The 20,360-nt window shown below is 41.1% G+C and overlaps 1 protein-coding gene across 4 annotated transcripts in view; it reads right to left on the bottom strand.

Annotated features, from left to right (window-relative positions):
• The window catches only part of LOC131466685 (microtubule-associated tumor suppressor 1 homolog), a 57,001-nt gene extending 40,896 nt beyond the window's left edge, over window positions 1-16,105 (bottom strand). Inside the window, exons 1-4 of one of the 4 annotated variants that reach the window (XM_058640092.1) lie at window positions 15,844-16,105; window positions 7,063-8,452; window positions 5,443-5,853; window positions 1,619-1,841 (exon numbers count right to left, since the gene is read on the bottom strand). In XM_058640092.1, coding sequence (XP_058496075.1) covers window positions 1,619-1,841; window positions 5,443-5,853; window positions 7,063-8,187 — 1,759 coding nt within the window. In that variant the 5' untranslated portion in view covers window positions 8,188-8,452; window positions 15,844-16,105. The remainder of the gene's footprint in view (window positions 1-1,618; window positions 1,842-5,442; window positions 5,854-7,062; window positions 8,453-15,843) is intronic. The other 3 variants (XM_058640094.1, XM_058640095.1, XM_058640096.1) reach the window with 3 other exon arrangements.
• Window positions 16,106-20,360: the final 4,255 nt, after the last annotated feature.

The raw sequence follows: 20,360 nt of genomic DNA, 5'->3' as shown, positions 1-20,360 counted from the left end.
AGGCACTTCTTAATTGTACCATTTTGAGTACCAGCCCTTTTATTTGCATACCAACACTTCTCACGAGATGCTATTACTCTGGTTATCCAATTCATTATTATAATTTCTTAGGGAGAGTCTAGTGTTTCTCGTGTCTATGTTGGCAAAATAAATATAGTAATTTAATAAAGAGTAAATATTTTATCTTCTGATATCTTTTATTTTCTGAGGCTTTTCATAATTTAATGGTAAATGATTTAGTAATGCCGACAGATGCACACGCCTCATATGCAGTACTGGCTCTTGAACCTAAACCTTAATGACAGGTTACTCACCAGCATAAAAGTGAAACTATTACAGTACATGCTCACCACATAAAAACTGTTCAATGTAGCATATTAACTATTTGTATATTTTAACTTACAAAGTTATCTTAGGTAAGCTTCCTACTTACTTGAGTTGACGGTTACAATGCAGACCTCAAAACCAGCTTCACTTTAAGTATTCACATGGGCTCCCAACTTTTACAGTATTTTTCAGTATATTGTCGGTAATATAATTTTGAATTGGTAAAAGTGATTAGTTAAAATGTAATTAGTTAAAACCTAATTGTTATTAATATACATCTCCAGTGATCAACTGGGGGCCCCATCCCAGACTTTGGGAAACACAGATTTATACTGTGTCTTCTGTCAGAACAGAAACTATCAAAGTTTATCTTTCATTCCATGGCCCCTGGTACTGTGATGATCTTCAAATTAAAGATGTTTATGACGCTGTTTGTTATTGTGATTGTTTGACGAGGTCTCACTTTGTAAAAGAGACTTTAATCTCAATGTCACCTCCCGGTAAATTAAAGGTTTGAATGAATAAATGAATGAATGAATGTGTGGTATGGACAAATGTCTGTATCTGTCAGTCATGCTGTCTTCACCTGAAACAATAACATAACTGAAAGTTTAACTCTAACCCTAAACCTGATTCTATCTTAGAACCATCAAGCAACCATGTGGACTTGTTAAGTGGGCCACAAATATATAAATGTATGAAAGGTTTAATAGGTCATTATGGGTCGTATACACACACACACACACACGCACACAGATAAGTGGTATTAAAGGACACTGAAGTATTATGTTTAAGTTGTGTCATATCACAGGGGCATTCACTGTGTGTACTGTCATATACACACATACACACACACACACAAAGCAACACAACCAGACATTTGTGGATGAAAAGGGGAAAAAACTACAAGTGGATGACAAGAAAAAGTTAACTTAATGTTCCTAACATCTGAAATTCTGAAAGTGTACACACACTCACAGTCAGCAGCTTTCTCACTGTACAGTGTGTGTGTGTGTGTGTGTGTGTGTGTGTGTGTGTGTGTGTGGTGTAGTGGGTATGTGGAAGGCATTTTAACTTGTTGCTCTGCAGTGTCAGGCCTCTCATTTCCTGAGTCTTCTGCAGAGACAAAGCAGAGTGTTTCATCACACACACACATGCATGCACTCACTCACTCACTCACTCACACACACACACACACACACACACACAGCAAGCAGACATGCAGTCCATGTGCAGCATGCTGTTGTATGTTTACAAGAATGGGTGACAGTCAGAAGACATGCTAACTCACTCTGGCTCTGGGTCTGCCTCACTCTTGTTGGAGATCCTGCCCCAGCACTCTGTCCAACTTCTCCCAACATGGAGCTTTCATTCTGGGTTTGCTTAAGTCCGAGGCTCCCCTGTCCTGGAGGTCCAGTCCCTGAGCCTGGAGGTGCAGCTGCTCCACAGGCCTTGTCCACTCTGGGGCTTTTCCCCTGCTGCCTGGCACTTGACCCCAGCTTGGAGGAGACTTTCTGTAGGAAGAGCTGACGTTTAGTGACGGCGTCCCAGGCAAGGGGCCCCAGCTCAGAGCTGCGCACTGAGACCATGGTGTTTGCCATTCCCCCGCTCAGAGTCAGAAATGTGAACGGAGCAAAGGGAGGAAGGCAATGAGGGAGCAGAGAGGAGGAGTGAGTGTAAGAGTGTGTGGCAAGACAGAGGGGGAGGAAAAAAGAGAGAGAAGGAAAGAGAGGGAGGAGGAAAAATTGGGAGTGTGCTGCAACCACTAGAGAGGTTTAAAAAAAAAAAAAAAATGAAAAGTTGCTATTGTGTTCTACATTGCCCCAGAGAATCCCAGCTCTGACCTAGCCAATTTTTTTCTGTCTCTCCGTCTTCACCCACCCCCACCTCCTCTATAAACACCAGCACACATGGAGTGAGTTTGTGGATGAAGCTCTGGCATCTGTCTCAGGCTTTTCAGAGGAGGGAGTCAAATCATTGCTCAGCCATTAGTGCTAACAGAGCTGGCGGAGGAGAAAGTAGAAGTGACTGTGGAAATATGGGGATATACTTACAAGACAAACACAAAACTAATCTTTATCCTTCAAAAAGAAAGAGTCACAAGAATTTTACATCAAACCAATTCTAGAGAAACTAAAGACTAAACCAAACTCAAACACACACCTTTAAAGATAAATGATTCTTTTTTGTTTGTATGAATATGGTAACTAAAGCAGAACACTTTAAAAAGATTATTACTGAAGCTAAGGACAGGTTTCTAGTTTAGTTTAGATCTGGGGGGTTTTGCCGTTAAGTTATTGATTATTATTGCCACATATACATCATGTTTATGTGTTAATGCTTTGTCTTTCAGTTTGTCTGAATAATAATCTTTTTATTCATTCATTTAAAGCACTGACGAAAAGGCTGAAGGCTCAGGGCTGCTTTACATGACACTTCATGTTCACCCATTTCCTCACACATTCATACAGTGAACCACATCTGTCATATCTTTCAGACTCATTCACACACTGTCAACACCGCCGTCAGGAGCAACGTGGGGTTAAGTGTCTTGTCATTCACATGCTGACGCTGGAAGTGGCTGCAAAGTAGGACCCAACTCTTACTAACAGTACGGTGAGACGATATAAAGAGGAAGGGGGCCCCCCTACGGTTGGAAAACAGTATTGTCCTTACAACTGATTTAAAATATATGTTGCTTAATCCGGTTTGTTTTTTTGTGCTGCCTGGTGCTTTCTTGTCTTGTGTATTGCACAGGATTTCTCACATTGCATTTGTGACATTGAATATAAGTCAGTGCAGGACAAAATGACATACCTAATGGCAGTGATAAAGCAGGTTTACCTGGGTTTAAAACCCCCACATAAGTCTGCTTAAATTGCTGTTAAAGAGTTACAAGCAGCTGCAGTTACATGTCCTTCTGATGGAAAGGTCACCATTCCAACACTGGCGACAACTGTCTACACTGTAGAAAATGAGTTGAATGATAAACACTCATGTCAATAAAAGGGGCGGAGCCTTTCATAATTGACTTCACAATAACTGGAACAAACAGCTCCCTAATCTCCTGAAGCAGTCTTGAAGTACACTACTGCACAATAATCACGTGTGTGTATGTGTGTGTGTGAGACCTGTTTGAAAACACACCCTGTGCTGTGAGACAAACCCTCAGGCTGCCTGTGAGGGAGGGAAAACGCTGGGGCAGGTTTCAAACCCGTCACTGGCTCCTGCATCTTTAAAAACCCACATACCAGAGACGGCACACAATATGTACGCGCACCACGCCCTCATTTAAAACACACTGTACATTTCAACTTTGTACAACGGAGGAAGGAACGACACTAAACCACAACAACTCAACTTGACATCAGATCATTAAAAATGACTGGATTTTGATAAATGACAGTGTGTTATTTAGTAAATGTTCAATGCCAGAATTATACTGAATGCGTCATTCATCCCTTTTTTTGAAAAATGTAGGAATGTCTATCTTTTCCATCCGTCCATCCATCCATCCATCCATAAGCAATTGCTAATTTAGCTACAAAACACAGACTTGGTAGTCCACACAGCTCATTGAGCCCTACACACACCTAATATTCATATGTCAGTGTTCGACTTGAGCCTTTTCCAACAGGACACAGAAGTTTGTGCAATGCTTGTTCCCCACTCCAAAGTCGAGTGAGAAAACCTGTGAAACAGGAGCTGCTGGTCTACTGTTGCCTCGTGTGGTCAGTTTGTGTCACTGAGATAAATCTGAACCAAGGATTTCAAACATCAAAGTCACAAAACACATGTGAACTCACTGATGGAGGCAGCAGTGGATCAACAACTCCTGTGGGCTGAGATGTAAAATCAACAATTATCTCTATGGACTTTGGTGTGAGGAGTTAATGGTAAAGGCAGTCTAACCTACCTTTTTAGAAAAGCATACAGCTAATTTATTTCTTTTATTTCTTTTATTATCTTGTTTTTAAAAATGTAGCACTTTGAGGTTTGTTGTTCAAATGTAAAGTGAAATACAAATAAAATCTATTATTATTATTATTATCTATCAACAATAAGAAGCAGCAACCATGTTCTAAAGATATCATAAACTTAAAAGTTGCAGTGCATAACTTTTAAAAATCTGAACAAATGTCTTTTACATTCAAACCTTTGTCAGTAACTCATAATTTGAACATTACCATTAACAATAAAAGTAATACATGTTTGTTGCAACCAGAGCTCACTTTAAAAGCAATCATGCAGAGGAGACACACACACACACACACACACACACACACACAGATTACATGTTTCAGTGGACAGCAACAAACACCTCTTTCACAATGGCAATGTTGCGTAACCTGCATGTAAAGCTGGAATCACTCCTGGAGTACTGCTGGCATTTGAAATGTAAATGACACCCTGTTACAGTATGTCAGTTGTGACTGAACATACCCTAAAGACCAAGGTTGTAATAGTTTGTGTGTCTTTTATACCACTGAGGAAATGTGGTCTGTGACGGTACATGCAGACCCCTATGTGTACATCCATAGTCCAACATTTGAGACATTTGTGATGTCACACCATCAGCAACATACATTCTGTTTGGTTAGATGTGGAACCATCACAAATAAGCCAATGGAAAAAAAAAAAAATAAATCACACAACATTTTAATCTGGGACGGACGTTGGAATGGGCAAGCATGTGAGAATGGGCTTTTCCTTCTATGATATTAGGATTTTGAGGTGTTTGTTGTGACTGTCAGTTTAGTTTTTGTTTGTGTTCTCCATTTTCACAGCCAAAAAACATAACATAATTGTCTGTTATTCTAAGGCCAGGTTGTGCTCACAGAACCCTCTGCTGGACCACATGGCAATTACTTAAGAAGGTCCAAAGTGCTTCTAGGCTGTATATATTTTGAACTGGAATTCAAGTTTGCATTTTAACATTTCCAACCAAGTTCAAATGGAAATCAGAATTTTGAATAAAAAGCAACAGCCCCACACCAGACTATACTAATGCTGTAAACATGAACATGTGCATGGAAGGATTATGCAACTCTCTGGACACAGACCACAGAAATGGAGAAAGGAGAGAATACACTTGAATATGCAAACAGTTCTCACCCTGTTGTGACTCTTTGGTTTTTCCACAGAGGCGACCTCTGACATTACAACCTCTACTGTTCCTTCCACTGGGTCCTTCACACCAGCATCTACACCTGTGTGGATCTCCACACTCTCAGCTGCACAGTGTTTGTCAGGCACTTCCTGGGCAGCTTTCCTGTAAGTGTCCACAGGACCTTCCTCAAACACTTCACACCCCAGGGGACTGACAGCTGCACTCTCCTTCTCTGGCACAATACAGTCAGTGGCTGTTGTTTTGAGGTTACTCATCCTCCCTCTGATGGGTTTCTGCACCACGGCCACTTTAGATGGATCAGCAGAGGACCTTTGACTTTTAACCCCATCCCCAGTCTGCACTTCTTCCTTCCTAGAAACAACTTTCTTTCCAGTGGCTGGAGCAGATTTGATCTGCTGAAAAAGAAAATTCAACTGTTAGGAAAAAATCATATAAACAGCACCTGGCTGGTACACGTGAGAGTGGACTACTCCATACAGAGACATTCAATTTTAAAAACGGGCGTGTGCTTACCAGTGTAAACAGGAAGCTGATATTCTCTGTGCTGCTTTGTTTGGTTTCAAACAAATTCCCCCCGGGGATTAATAAAGTATTCTGATTCTGATTTCAAAAAGTAGTACTATTTAGACACAACTAGTGAAACTTTAAACTGAACGTTTCTTGCAACTCAGGTAATAGGTTAATTGTTTCAGCCGTTAATCAGCTCTAATGGCTGCACTGCCTCTGCCCCTCATGTGGATACACAGATCACTGCACGCCACTTGCTCAAAGTGTGGGTTACTTGCTTGAAAATATGTGCAACAATGTGATTTTTCTCCTGATGAACAATAATTAAACTAATTAAACTAACTTTAAGTGCAATTCTTCACACCAATGCGACAAACAAAAACAAGCTTTAGCCACGAGAGCTAGTTCAAGTAAGCTACGAGGTGCGTTCACTGACCATCAGAACATTCAATACCAGCTGCAACAAACCCTCGCTGCTGCCACCTTGTGGATATAGTGGATTAGGCCATGGGAGTGGAGTGTTCATACTGTAAATATAAAGCCCATACTGTATATATTCTGGAAACTGTCTATAATGTACATTATTTTTTAACTTATTATAGTCATAGTGTTAATATGTTTTTTATGTGTACTTTCTTGGAAATGCATGTTTATTATTTATTATCTTTAACTTGACTGTCTTTGGTGCTGTGACCTTGTAAATTTCCCCACTGCTGGACTAATAAAGGGTTATCTTATCTTATAATTGAATCATTTTAATGTTGTCATGAATGTTGTTATTGCAAATTGTCTTGGTCTACCACAACATTGACGTTTTTACTTTTTGGAGTGAGGCCTACAGGGCTATGAGCTGATTAATATGCTTAATCAGCTTTTCCATTCTATCTGACTTTAAACATCCATCAGTTGACCTACTATCAAATGAAAGAACTGATCAAAAGGTGTGCATGTGTATCTGTGTGCTCGATTTCAACGGTCTGACGAAAACACTGCCAGCAACCTTTTCAAACCTCTCCATTTTGTGGAGATGTGATCAACAGCCATAATAAGAGCAGGGTTGAAACACAAAACATGTATGTAACTGAACACTACAGTACCTGGTTAGGTGCTTTAGCAGGGGTCGTAGTGGGTCGTGACCCCACTTTAGCCTTGACATTTTTTAGGTCTGGTTTGGAAACTCTCTTTGTCTCCATGCTGGACAGTTTGATGCCTGCAGAGGTTGTGGACTTTTGAGTAGTAGTAGTAGGAGGAGCAGTGGTTGGTTTGGTATTCACAGCTCTGCCGGGCTGACTGGTGCTGGGTCGGGTGGGTTTTGAAGCCACTGCACGTTTTTCAGATTCCTCAGGAGACGCAAGCTCTTTAGAATCTTGAGACAAGACAGACAAGATCTGAATCTTTTCATTCGGTATCTCTGAAGTACAAGAATCGGATTTGTTGTCCATCGGTAGATCCAGGGGACAGCTGACCTCAGACCTTTCCAACAGCAGCTCTGCTGCCATCACAGTCCCAGTGCCTTCCATCACTGCAGCACAGCCACATGGAATCATTGCTGAGCTGCTTCTCTGTGCACCGAGCTCAGAGCTTACAGACTGAAACAAAGCCGCTTCCTCCTCATCATCGTCATCATCATCATCATCATCAACAGGGACCTCTGTTGCATCTGAATCTTGAGTTGAGGAGTCGTGTCTTCTTCCACTTCCACTGCTGAGGTGGTCATTATTGCCACAACTACAGCTGTTTGTTGACAGTGACTGGGCAACAGTCAGGTTGTCATTATCGTTCCAGTCATCCTGGCAGTAATCACCACTGCTAGCGTCCAGGTAAATGGACACAGAGTTGTCGTTGGACTCTGACTGCTCCTTTACCATTTGAATCTTTCCCTCTGAGGCGTCTTCACAGTCATTTGCTTCACCGTCCTCCTTTGGCAACCATTTTGAAATGACAACATCTGTTTCTTTGGACAGCACTGTTGTTGTGAGGGTGACCTCAAACATATCGTAGTCCAGTGGGTTGTCAGTCTGGCCCCCGCTCAGGCTGCTCAAACTGCGGAGTAACTCGGGAGACGACTCCCCCAAGTAGAAGGAGGAAGAGGAGGATGGGGAGGAAGAGGAAACTGAGAAAGCATTCCCGTTGACGTCTCCTGCTGTGTGAAGAGGGAGACCCATGTAAGATCCACCTTTGTCTCTGACCTGGAAGCTCTCCCTGGCCTCTGACAAACTCATCACTGAGCCAAGTTGTGACAGAGCAATGACTCAAGCTTGATCTGTCTTTATTATGTCATGGAGTTGCAGTCCATCCACTTGCACAGTTCAACACTGCACTAATATGCCGCATTACCGCTTTTCTCTCTCCTCTTTAAGAGCTGTAAAGTCATCATGTCATGAGTGCACAGGTGTAATTAAGGGGACTTTCCCTTTAAGGCCTTTGAGTCTGGTCCTTGCATCTTATTTTAAGATTCCACACTTTCAGGACTGTGGCTGAAAACATCTGAAAAACACAAAGAAGAAAGCACATTAAAACAACTGTAACCATCAAATCAGTGAAAGTCTCTCACCCTAACCCCCTCAAAAACAACAGGGCCAGATTATTACCATTATCCCAAACAATGGACATTAAATGCATCATAATAGTCACATTTTTAGACATGCACTGAAACTAGAAGTCACTGCAGACTTTCTCTGCTGCCAGTAAACTAAATATGAGAACACAGCAGCACAAACTCCACAGCAAGTGAAAGAACAAACCCATTCATGGACCCTCTATAGCAGTGGTCTCAAACTCACATGACCCAGGAGCCAGTGACACGCTAGTCTGGTCAGGAGGTCAGTCAAGTCAACACTGTTCATGATAATTCCCAGACTTTGAAGGTCTTTGTTTAAATGGCTAAAACAGCTAATTATTTTATATCTAACTGTCCACTGGTCTACCACTTTATCCTCCACCGGAGGGACGCGGGGTGCTGTGCCAATCTCAGTTGACATAGGGCAACAAATGGTACGTGATTTATAGAAATCATTTGGGGCTCGTGTCTCATAACCCCACCCAGTTGGCATCTTTAATTTGATTTGGTTTAATTTTAAAGTTTCCTTGATGTCCACAACGTTTGTAATTAATGAAGTTATTGTAGCATTTTAATTTTTGCTTTTTACTATGATGTCCATCTCTTCCCCACCTGTCTGCACACTGATGGTAAGAGTTGAGAAACGCTGCCCCCTGGAGGCTTAGACCAACAACCTCCAGCAAAGGTTGTCAATTATTTTGTGAGTGAGTGAGGAGCTCCTACAATAGAGAATCCCCCATGAAACTATGAGCATTCTGAAGCTGGTATAGTAAAAAAAAAAAAGAAATCAACATAGGCCTGCATAGTGTGTATGCTATATAGAATTATGAGTTTAATAGATTAATCTGAAATAATAGAAGCTAAGGGTTGAGTATTAAAGTTACAAACAGTATATAGATGTATACATATTGTATAAGGTTTAAAAGGCTGTTCCATTGACCATCATGCTATTTATTAAATTAGTGAAATATTATATATATATATATATTTTAAAAAGTCACTTAACAACTATAACACAATCTAATTATTTGTGTTATAGCAGAATTTGACCATATTTATAGTCAAATTCAAATTCTTTGTCCCCATTACGCCCAGCCCTTATAGTTTAGATTAGGGATAACACTTTTTAAATGAATAGAAGTCAGTGCAGTCCTAAAAAGAATAGCTGTGCAAACCTCTGTGTGTGTGTGCTTGTGTGCGTGTGTGCATGTATGTGTGTGTGTGTATGTGGGGCAGGGGCAGGAAGAAAAGAAGAGCAGCTATATAAAGACGATCAGATCCAGGACATTGCTCCATCTCATTACCCGATAACAGTGGCCCCAGGGTGACACGCCTTCAGGTACACACACACACACGCACACGCACACGCACACACAACCAAAGCCTTCAGCCACTCAGGAAACTATAACTTTACAGAAACAAGAGATATCAAACTGTGTTTGAGTGACACAGTTACCTGTAATGAACCACTGTGGTGACATCAACCATCATAATAATCCTTTTATAAGTGAGTGAAAGTCATCGTTAATGTGAAGCACACGCACAAGCAGGTCAGTGTGCAGGTACTGTGCATGTTTATTTGATGTGCTGTAAAAAGTAATTAGTAGAGTAATTAACAACAACATTGCTGGCATCTGTTCGTGATGCATGTCTATCCTTCACCACTCTAGTGATGGGACAGTATCATATAATATCGCTCATCATGTAAAAAAGCAATGACAATAAATGAATCATGGGGAATTTCTATTATCAAGATAATTGCGAATGGCGAAAAACAGTAATATTTTACGTCTTCTCTACAGAGTTCCCCCGACGTATTGACCAGAAAACAATATAATAAAGTATATTGTAATATTCACAGTGTGCCACTACTTTCCATTGTGTAATATACACCACTTTCCCTATTGACCTTTGAAGACCAGAGTATTTTTTATCTCACCAGGTTGTTAAATCATTTAAACAGCTGTGTTACTCCAGTGATCTCCTGTCTAATTCTCACTCTCTGTAAAGATAATGTTTCTGTTCTTATCACCAGTCCTGAGCCTTTACTGGCTGCATCTATCAATAATGAAAGGTAACTACAATATTTTCACAGTTTGAACACCTGAGTCAAAGATGCCCATGAGCAAAACCTGTTTCCAGTTATTCCAGAACCTCCTTTTCTGTTATTCTTTGATGATTATTCAACCTCTCATTACTTTTAACTATTACTTTATTACTTATTAATAAGTGCTACTATCCCTTAGCATTTCCAGGACATGGTCACTTGAGGCCGAGCATACACTGACCTTGTCAGGACCAGTTATCCTCATGGAGACCAAAAAAGTCTGAGGAACTGGTTATGTTTTGGACTAAGATATAAATTGTGGTTAGGTTATAGAGTTATATAGAGTTAATGCTTTGTTCAGACTGTCCTCATGAATGGAACTCAGCAGTGTCCTATCAAGAATAGCTATACAAGTGTGTGTGTGTGTGTGTGTGTGTGTGTGTGTTCCAAATATTACTCATGTTGTGGGGACCTAAATCTGTTTACGCATTCACATTACGGGGACATGTCTTCCTTATGGGGACAAAAATCCCTGCATTTGAAGGTGAAGACATGTTGTATGCTTAGGTTAAGTTTAGGTCAAGGTTAGTTAGGTATGTGTGTGTTAGGGTTAGCCACAGCTGACTGAACTTGAGGCTGTTGGAGGTGACTAACAGGCAGCTCCATTGTTTTCAGTGGATCATTATGGGATTTACAGTAGAACCTGAGTGAAGGTCGTGTTCCTATGTTCCTCCTGGTGTCTGGACACAGAGTCTGAATGAGAAGCAAAACAACCAGCAGTCAGTTTTAACAGGGCTTTCTCTCAGTGACATGTTTTCCATGACTTCTCTTCTTGAAGGACATACCAGGACGTGAATTATTTGCAACAGCAGATCAGTCAAAGTTTAATGTGCACAACACCAAAGAGGAGAGTCAATGCACTTTGATCTGTCAACAGTCATGATGTTAGTCATTCTCAAAATGCCAGTGAAAGGAGTTTCCTCTGGCATGACTGATAACATCACTGTACATCCCACAAAATCTGCTAAAAGTCGACTGTTCTTCACAGGAACCGGTAGCTACTAGTGAAGTATTGCTCACTATATTCATTTTATTTCTATTAAGTTGGTGGCTCTATGCTGCTGGTTTCTATTTCCAACAGAAATACTAGACAAGCACTGCCACAGCATCACATTACACCAACAGTCAGCACAGCACAGTCTCACATACTGTAACAAGAGCAGAGCACAGACCTCCACCAAGGTGGAAACCAGCTCATGGATTTCTTACATTTTGATTGCCTGGATCTGTATAGAACTTGACCTGCTTAATGCCATCTGACAAAAACATAACAAATTGGGATGTTAATGGGTGTTAAATGGGATGTTAAATTTAAGATCCAAACATGTGGATCAGATCCAGATGAATCTGATCCTGCATAGACATCCCAGACGTTCAGTTTTGCCCATTATTAGAGATTAAAATGGGATTCAGATTGACACGTTAAAAACTGTAGACAGGACGTTCCTAACAGAAGGACTAACTTACAGATAAAACAATCAATTCAATCATCTTCTACCGCTTTACACTCCTGTGGATTGTGGGAGGAAACCGGAGAACTCGGAAGAAAACCCACGCACACAAACACAGAGAACATGCAAACTCCACTCAGGAAGATCCTTGTTCCGACCGAGTCGTGAACCAGGGTCTTCTTGCTGCAAAGGCAAGAGTGCTAACCACTAGAGCAACCGTGTGGCCCACAGATAAACCAATGCCCATGTAAACATAACCTCCTTGTCTGAGGTAACAACTACACACTCTGCTTATCAACACACACAGTTCAGCTCATGGCCTGTGGTGTATGAGCCGACTGCATCGCTCACTCGGGACAACCCGACCGCGCCAACAGTGGTTGCCATGGAAACGGACAGAGAGCTTAGTCATCCTGAGAGAAGAATGTGTGACTTCATAAGCAGCTCTTGTCACCCTGCATCAGGGTCTTCCCGCCTACAGCCCTCGCTTCCACGTGTGTGTTACTGTCTGAGTGGCTGCGATCCAATCTCCGCTGATGTGACATGAACACTGCACTCAAGGTGGTAACAGGAAATGTGACACTGCCACCAGGGTGTGTGTGTGTGTGCGTTCAGATGACGTAAAGCTCATAACTGCACAAAACTGATACCGGAAGAAATGGAACATGAATATCACCACATTTGAATATTCTGTCATTGACACAAAGCACCCTCGTGTGTATAAAGCAGCTGAAACTAAAAGTTATGACACTGGAGAGCTGGTGCTGATCACAGTGGCAAAACAGTATCAATATCCTTCTATGAAAGTCCTTTCACTCAGCAGCCATTGCCTCAAAGCAGCTATTCAACAGTAACTAGACCAGGCTATTGTTTTAATTTGAATGCAACATAAGAAATACATGGATCAGATATGAAATCACCCGTCAAATCTGATAAATAATATTTTAGAAGGTCAAAGACTGTGCCATTCTCCTTCATAGTAAATTCACCTTTCAAAACTCAAAATGCATGCACTGGTTGTTTTGGCTTGCTGTGGAGATATGGTGGCACAAAAAGGCCTCCTCCATAAAGCAAGGCCCTTGCTTTATATCGATGTCTAAAGTGGTTGTAAACACTTGTAAATAGGAAGTATATTAAATTTCTCTCACTTAACCCTTCAAAATGACACACTTGTCCATTAAAGATACATAGATCAGTGTGTCTTTTTTGTTACTCTTGAGACAATATACGCTCTGTTTAACCTACATTCAAAGAAGTCTCCAAAAAGTTCCAAATCAACAGAGGGACCCAGCGACGGCTCCTCTACTCCTCCATGTCAGACACTGCAGTAGAAACTAAAATGCCAACAACAGATATACCAACACGGAGAACATATTCACTGTGCACTTTAATCGGCAGTGATCCATCTCTGCTGTCTTTCAGGATCCTCGATGATCCAATAAAATGCTTGTCCCTGACTGATTTGGTATCCTGCAGCTCGACAGCTATCCACCATTTTCACATGTTATGAAATAAGAGGCAAAGAGACCAGTTGCCTGACATATTGCCTGGTATATGGATGCGAAGAGCACGGTTTCCTGCCAACATGCCGTTGTTTTGGTTCCAAGTGTTGCATGACAGGATAGTGTGACGTCAGCTACCAGAGCTGTGTTATCCTTATGTTGCTCTCAGAGTATTTCAGATCAGATCACATGGGAGAAACTGAAACACAGTGGCAGCAAGTGAGCGATTAGAGTGCTTCTAATAACCAGTGGGAGCAAAGAAACTGGATGGAGTGGCTGCATGCCAGTTTCATCAGTGCCCGTCCTGAGGTTATGCAGCACAGTGTGGATTGTACCGTCTTTATATAACCGGCTCATTGTCCATGGCCAGCACTGACACCACCATCAATGATCAATGAACACACTGCAGTGGGTGTGGACCAGCAAAACGACAACAAACAGGCCCCATTTTGCAAGTAAAAGACAGACAGGTGGTGAGGAGAAGTGTGTTTCCACTGCAGCACCTTTGAGAAACAACACTGCAGAGGTGCTTGTCATTGAGGGAAGGCGGGGAACAGGGACGAAAGTCTTTCCCATCACTGAAATAGATGTAGTAGGTCATGTGACTTGCCCATACATGGTCATAAATGTCCACACTCAGACGTAACTCGACAGCAGCTTCACGGTCTGTAGCAACCAAAAGTCCTGAAATAAGCGATAATGCACTGTATGAGTGATTCTGCAACCTGATGGAACTTTGAGGAAAAAAGAAAACCTGAACACCTCTGTTTACACACACACACACACACACACACACACACACACACACAATCCTCCTCCAGTAACAGTGCTGCATCATCACTCACAGGTTTTGTAATCCCTCCATCACTCGTCACTCTCACTTTCACTCAGTACCGGAAGCATCTCATGGATATTAGACTTTCACTTTTTCTAAGCACTAAGTTATGTTTTTTATAATTTTAAATCATTTCTACCTTTTATTTTAAGGATTTTAATTGTTTTGCATGTTGTCACATGTACAGAGACAAACAGAATATATTGTCCAAACAGAATAGAATTAAGAATCAAATCTACAATTTCACAATTTTCTGTCATTTCAAAGACAGAAGAAAATAAGCAACACATTCATCCCTAAGCATTAATAATATCAAGCAAGTATTATAACTGGGCCTGTCATAATTATCGCATAATCATCAGCTTACAGTTAGGTGTTCTGATCAAAATGACTTTGAATAACTTAACTCATAAATGTTCAGTTGCAGCCGAACACATCAGAGCCATGTGAGCAAAAACCTGGAAGTATGGAATTAGATTTGTGTCAATATTTTCAAACAAATAAAATCTCCATTTAATCATTCAAAAATATTGTATTTTATTGTTTGGAAATACACTTGTTCTTTGCGCTCAGCTGTCTGCTGATTGGCTACTGAGTTTAGGAGCGACAGCTCAATGCACTGGAAGTCGTCACAGGCTTGGAGTCACTGTCCCAAGTTTTCTCTGTCAACATCTGACAAAACAATTGTGAGTATCTAACGTTTTTACTCTGACAATCGTTGCACACTTACAATTATATCCGCGACTATTTCTACTAAGTGTTGTTTGCTTCGTATTTTGAACTCAAACTGGTATTTAAGGTTTGTGTTTGAACTTTTCGCCCCAGGTTTGAATATCTACGTAAATGTTGTATAAACAAAACATATGACAGCACTGGTTAATAGTGAAATCAATATTATAATATTAAGTATTTGGCAGCACAAACTGTGGGTATTTAAACATCTGCGTTATAACACATTCAGCTCACACTGGATTCAGTTACATGTGCAATCATCTCAACAAAAGCATCTGGAAACCATCAAATCCACCAAGGGAAGAGCTACATCACTGGTTTGTGTCTTCAGTGTGGCCTCAGCAGCATCACCCAAACCTCATCTCACCCAAAATTCAAAGCTCTTTTATAAATGAGATCAAATGTGGGGGGAAATTTGTCCCAGACCTCACAGAAAGTAACATGGACACATCGCAGCACACTCTCAAACGGAGAGAGCCAAAGCTACGAGCAGAAAGGTTACAGACACAAAAAAACATGAATTTAGTACAGTGTTATTATTATAATAACTATACTGTCTATTGTTTAGAAAAGTACCTGAGTCACAGACCATATACTTAAAAGAAATAGATTAAGCCCCAGGCTGCACACACACACACATACTGTACATGTCCTGACAGAGTGGAGAACTGTTGCCACAGATGAAACTTACTCTTCTGCTCCTGCTGCACTGCTGCAAACCAAAAAATCCTGGAGGCTCGTTCAACTCGACCCTGCTCCGCACCTCGGGCTGGCAAACACTCTACTGTCTGTCCTCAAACACACTCTGTCCTCCTCCACACATGCTCTCTCTCTCACACACACACACACACACACGTCCGCCTACACTGCACGTTCATGCCTCCTCTGTTATTCCATCACTGCTGTGTCTTCCCATGTGTGTGTGTGTGTGAGCGCACACAGGCAGAGAAGACTGCGTAGGCTGTGACGATGGCTGAAAGAAGGAGGGAGGAGACGAGGGATGGGAGGGAGGGAGGCAGGGAGAGGGTACACCTCCCTCTTTGGTTCTGAAATGTGAGCATGCTGCTCTGCTGCAGTAAGAAGGAAGTGTGTGTGTCCAGTGTGTGTGTGTGTGTGTGTGTGATCTGCTGTATCTGGCACAAGACTTTGGCAAGAGAGAAGACATTCCTCAACTAACACACACACTTTTTCCTTCTCACTTTCTCTGTTTGTCTGTACAGAGTGACATGGGTTTGGCAATCCACTCCCACAAGACCTTGAGAAAGGTGTGTGTGTGTGTGTGTGCATGTGTGTGTGTGTGTGTGTGTGTGTGTGTGTGCACGCACCAGGTAACATTTCCCTGGTCAAGGTCCACATTCAAAGAAAAACAGTAGGAGGATCCAGTACTGACCGGTCCAATTGGGTTGGCTGTTGCTAAGCAGCAGTGGACCTCCTACCTGTTATTGGTTGCAGGAGTCTGGGGAAAACAGAGAGGGAGGTTTTGGACGGAACCAGAAAGGAGCTGAGAGATTCACATAATCTGATGAAGCACCTAACGAATAAAACAACCCAAAGAAGGAATACTGGAGGAACTTGACTAATGGCCAAACTGGTTAATGGCCTTGATTCGAGGTGGAGACTGCTAATGCTGGTCTTTGTCACAATCCAGTTTTGTTTCAGACGACCAAAAATAATCTCAAGTTTTGTTCTTCACTTAAATGTGTACGTGCCCCAGAAACACTCAGTGCATTTACATTTATGTTCAAAGTCAGAGAGTCGGACTAAGACAATAATTCACTTTTTTTATGTCATGTAAGCACGATTGTCCGACTAAAACTGAACTAGTCTTAGTCGGACTAACATGCCTGGATAATGCGAGTCCTAGTCCGGACTTTACACTTAGTCAGACCGGAGTCGGACTTGGCGTTCTGTACATGCACTAACATTTCCTCCCCGGTCTTTGGCCCAGAAGTAGAAGGAGACGACATATAAACTGCAGTACTGTTGGTGGCGTCTTACTTCGGACAACACATCAAACACAAGTTTGAAACTCATTTGTATCATGATGAACATGTACAGCAGGTACGAAACATACGGACCACAGATAAGATATACTTTTTTATATTATTCAATGTAAATCAAATCAATATTTCTGTACGGGCCGGCTAAAAGTAATCAGATTTTCAAGAAATCCCTTTCTCTTATCATGGGTAAAACTGTAAAAACAAAAAAACCTCTGTCCAAACTAGTTGGATTTGAATTTGGTATGTGTATGTTGTATTTTCAGGATCAAGATCATCTTTAGGTGCTGATATGTGAAACATGGGTGACAAAGTGTTTAAGCCTTGCCGGAGGTAGGTTGACATAGTAATGCTAATGATGATAGCAGATATAAAACACTGTCACTTTCAGTATGTGGTTAGTCATTTCATTTATATAGAGTAAATATAGACAAGTTCCCTATAAAAAAAATAGTGGCCATGTCTTGATTTTTCACATCTTGACCTGGTCTCTTGGTCCATGGCCTGATCTTGGTCTTGTTAATGTGGTCTTGACTACAACACGACCATCAGTACTGAGTCCAGCACCTCAGTCTTACTGAAAACCCCCATACTAAAAAACAAAACTGGATCCACTACACACCACTGAGGCCAAGTAGCACGACACTCTACCAGCATGGCTGACTGAGCAATCAGCTGGCCCAGTAAAGCCAGACTCCACATCATTCACCCTGCTATGTCAAAACCACAGCGAGAGAAAGTGACTTAATGATGTTAGCACTTCCTCTACCAGCCTCTAAGGTCTTTTATCTGCATGTCAGTTAACTGACTGGTGATGAAAACCTATCCTACACCACCTCTTAGACCATGATTTATACTTCTTCTCCTGGTGATTAGACCCTTACCAGATGTGTACTCTGTCAGGTGTTAGCCCCGCCCACCAGGCTTTGCCATTCCAAACCGCACTGTGCTGTACAAATCTGAACTGTACCATTATGGAAACACAGCTATAGCTCTTTAAATGTAGGTGTGAATTCAACCAACTGATTCCTGAATGTTTCTGTTGATCCCATCAACACATCACCTCCTCCACATTCTCTCACCCACTGCAGTTTCTTAGATGACAGCAGATGCCGTTGTCCGTTCCACTTTTGTTTGGATCTCTGAGGACCGGATGTTAATTGCAGGACCAAACGGGTTTCAGTCTTCTGAAGTTAAAACTGCTGTGAAACAAGCAAGTCAATGTGAGTTAAATCCCAGCAGTCATTTGGCAGCACATGGTACAGCTTAGTAAAGAAAACAATGAATACATTCCACATTTTCCTATATGCTTCCAACTGAAATGTCTCCACTTGGCCAAGAGCCCAGCACCAGTTAAAAGCTGTGTCCACGTTTTCTCACATGAAGACAGTTTTACTGCATGAATAGGTCTTAATGCATGATAATCTGATTAGTTTAAGGTCTTAAAAAAGTAAAGACCGTAAAGTTAAAGCTTAAGTGGTCACGTCAGCTTTTGAAACATGCTCAGGACAATACTTGTGTGTACAAACATGCACCACACTGCAATATTTTGCAGATTTGAGAAAAGAAACACATGCGTTAAAGGTTTCTGTGTCTGTACAAAATGAAGTTGGCGTGTTGTTTTGCGCGCAACATATTCTTGAGCTACAGCACGAGGAACTTCACCACAAGCGGTTCTGTCTGAAACTGAAGCACTGAAACTCACCACAGTGCTGCAGAATAATAATTTCACTGGCACTACAGGATGAGCTGATACAATACTCAGTGTTGGCTGATACCAATTATGAGACTTTTGAAAACTATAAACAAGGATTTTGCAATAGTATATTTGAAGAAAAGCTCTGAAAATAAACATAACATACATACATACAGTTGTATTTGGCTAGTGAGAGGAGCTGGCCTGCTGCCAGCTAGTGGCCAGAGGCTGAAATACACCACTAAACCACTGTGAGGAATATTTCCATATCGACACAGCGCTCCAAAGAATCTATACAGTATCTTGCCATGAAACATTTCTTTACCTCTGAATCGTAGACTGTGCTAAATATTCTGCCACTTAAAGATGTCACTCATACTTGTGATAATATCAAAAACATCACCTGAATGTATGAATTGTTCTTTTATTACCGTTATGTTCACATCAGGGGCAAGTCTTCTACTATTATTATTATTATTTTTGACGATTCAATACAAACGTCATACTCTTCCTGTATCATTTGTGCCTTAATCTATATTTTTTCATAAAAGCTTTATCCTGACAGCCGAGAGAATAATATAGTATAATGTTTAAATGGTTCCTGACATCCTGCACATGTTACTCACAAAAAAGTCTCCTGTGAGACATTGCACTTCCATTTCAATAACAGTCAACAGTCACTGCAGTGGTAAAAAAGTTAAGTAGTTTTCTAACCAAACCCTGCTGTGAGGTTACAATACTAGCCACTGCACCACTAACCTCATCTATAACTACTGCTGGCCTTATGTGAACTCTTACCTCATCTTAACCAAACAACCTGTGTTCACCTTATCTGTCTGCTTTAAAATGTTTTATCAGATATCTGCAAATACGCCGAGATATCACGATATGACTAATCAACATGAGGGTCTTGAGAAAGTCTTTGGGATGGACACTATCTATGTCCATCTGCCCAGCGAAAAATGGACAAGGAAAAGATGTCTTGACAATGATCACACACTTCACGCATGGACACCATAGCTAATATATAAGAAGTAAAATAATAACATAAAAGTTGATATATGATTGAAGAGACTTATCAAGATGTATCACATAACTTAATCTGTGTAATGTGACTTCAGGGACCCATTCAAAAATGGGGATGAATAACTTAGTAGTGAACGAGGGCAGAGGCTTTGGGTTTCAGGGCTCCCTGAGTCCTTGGACCACTGGGTCTGGGCTCTGGGCTCTGGGCCTACCTTCCAACAGTTTACATCAAACATTTGAATACATGAAAAACATAGCTATTATATTTTTTAAAACAATTTTAGCAGCCAGAATTATAGATTATGTTATTATCTCTCTTTCTAAAAATAAATTAGAACTAAAGCCATAAATACACTACCATACCAACCGGCTGTTGTGTTTATGTGACTTCAGTGAGGAGATCATGGCAGTGAGTGACCTTCTGTCTTACACATCTTAAAATCCACTAAAAGCACACTATTTTTTTGTTATGGAAATGTTGAAAAA

This window comes from Solea solea, chromosome 10 (assembly GCF_958295425.1).
Source record: "Solea solea chromosome 10, fSolSol10.1, whole genome shotgun sequence".
Taxonomy (NCBI): Eukaryota; Metazoa; Chordata; class Actinopteri; order Pleuronectiformes; family Soleidae; genus Solea; species Solea solea.
The sequence above is the reverse complement of the archived record's forward strand: the minus strand, read 5'-3'. Positions and strand labels throughout refer to the sequence as shown.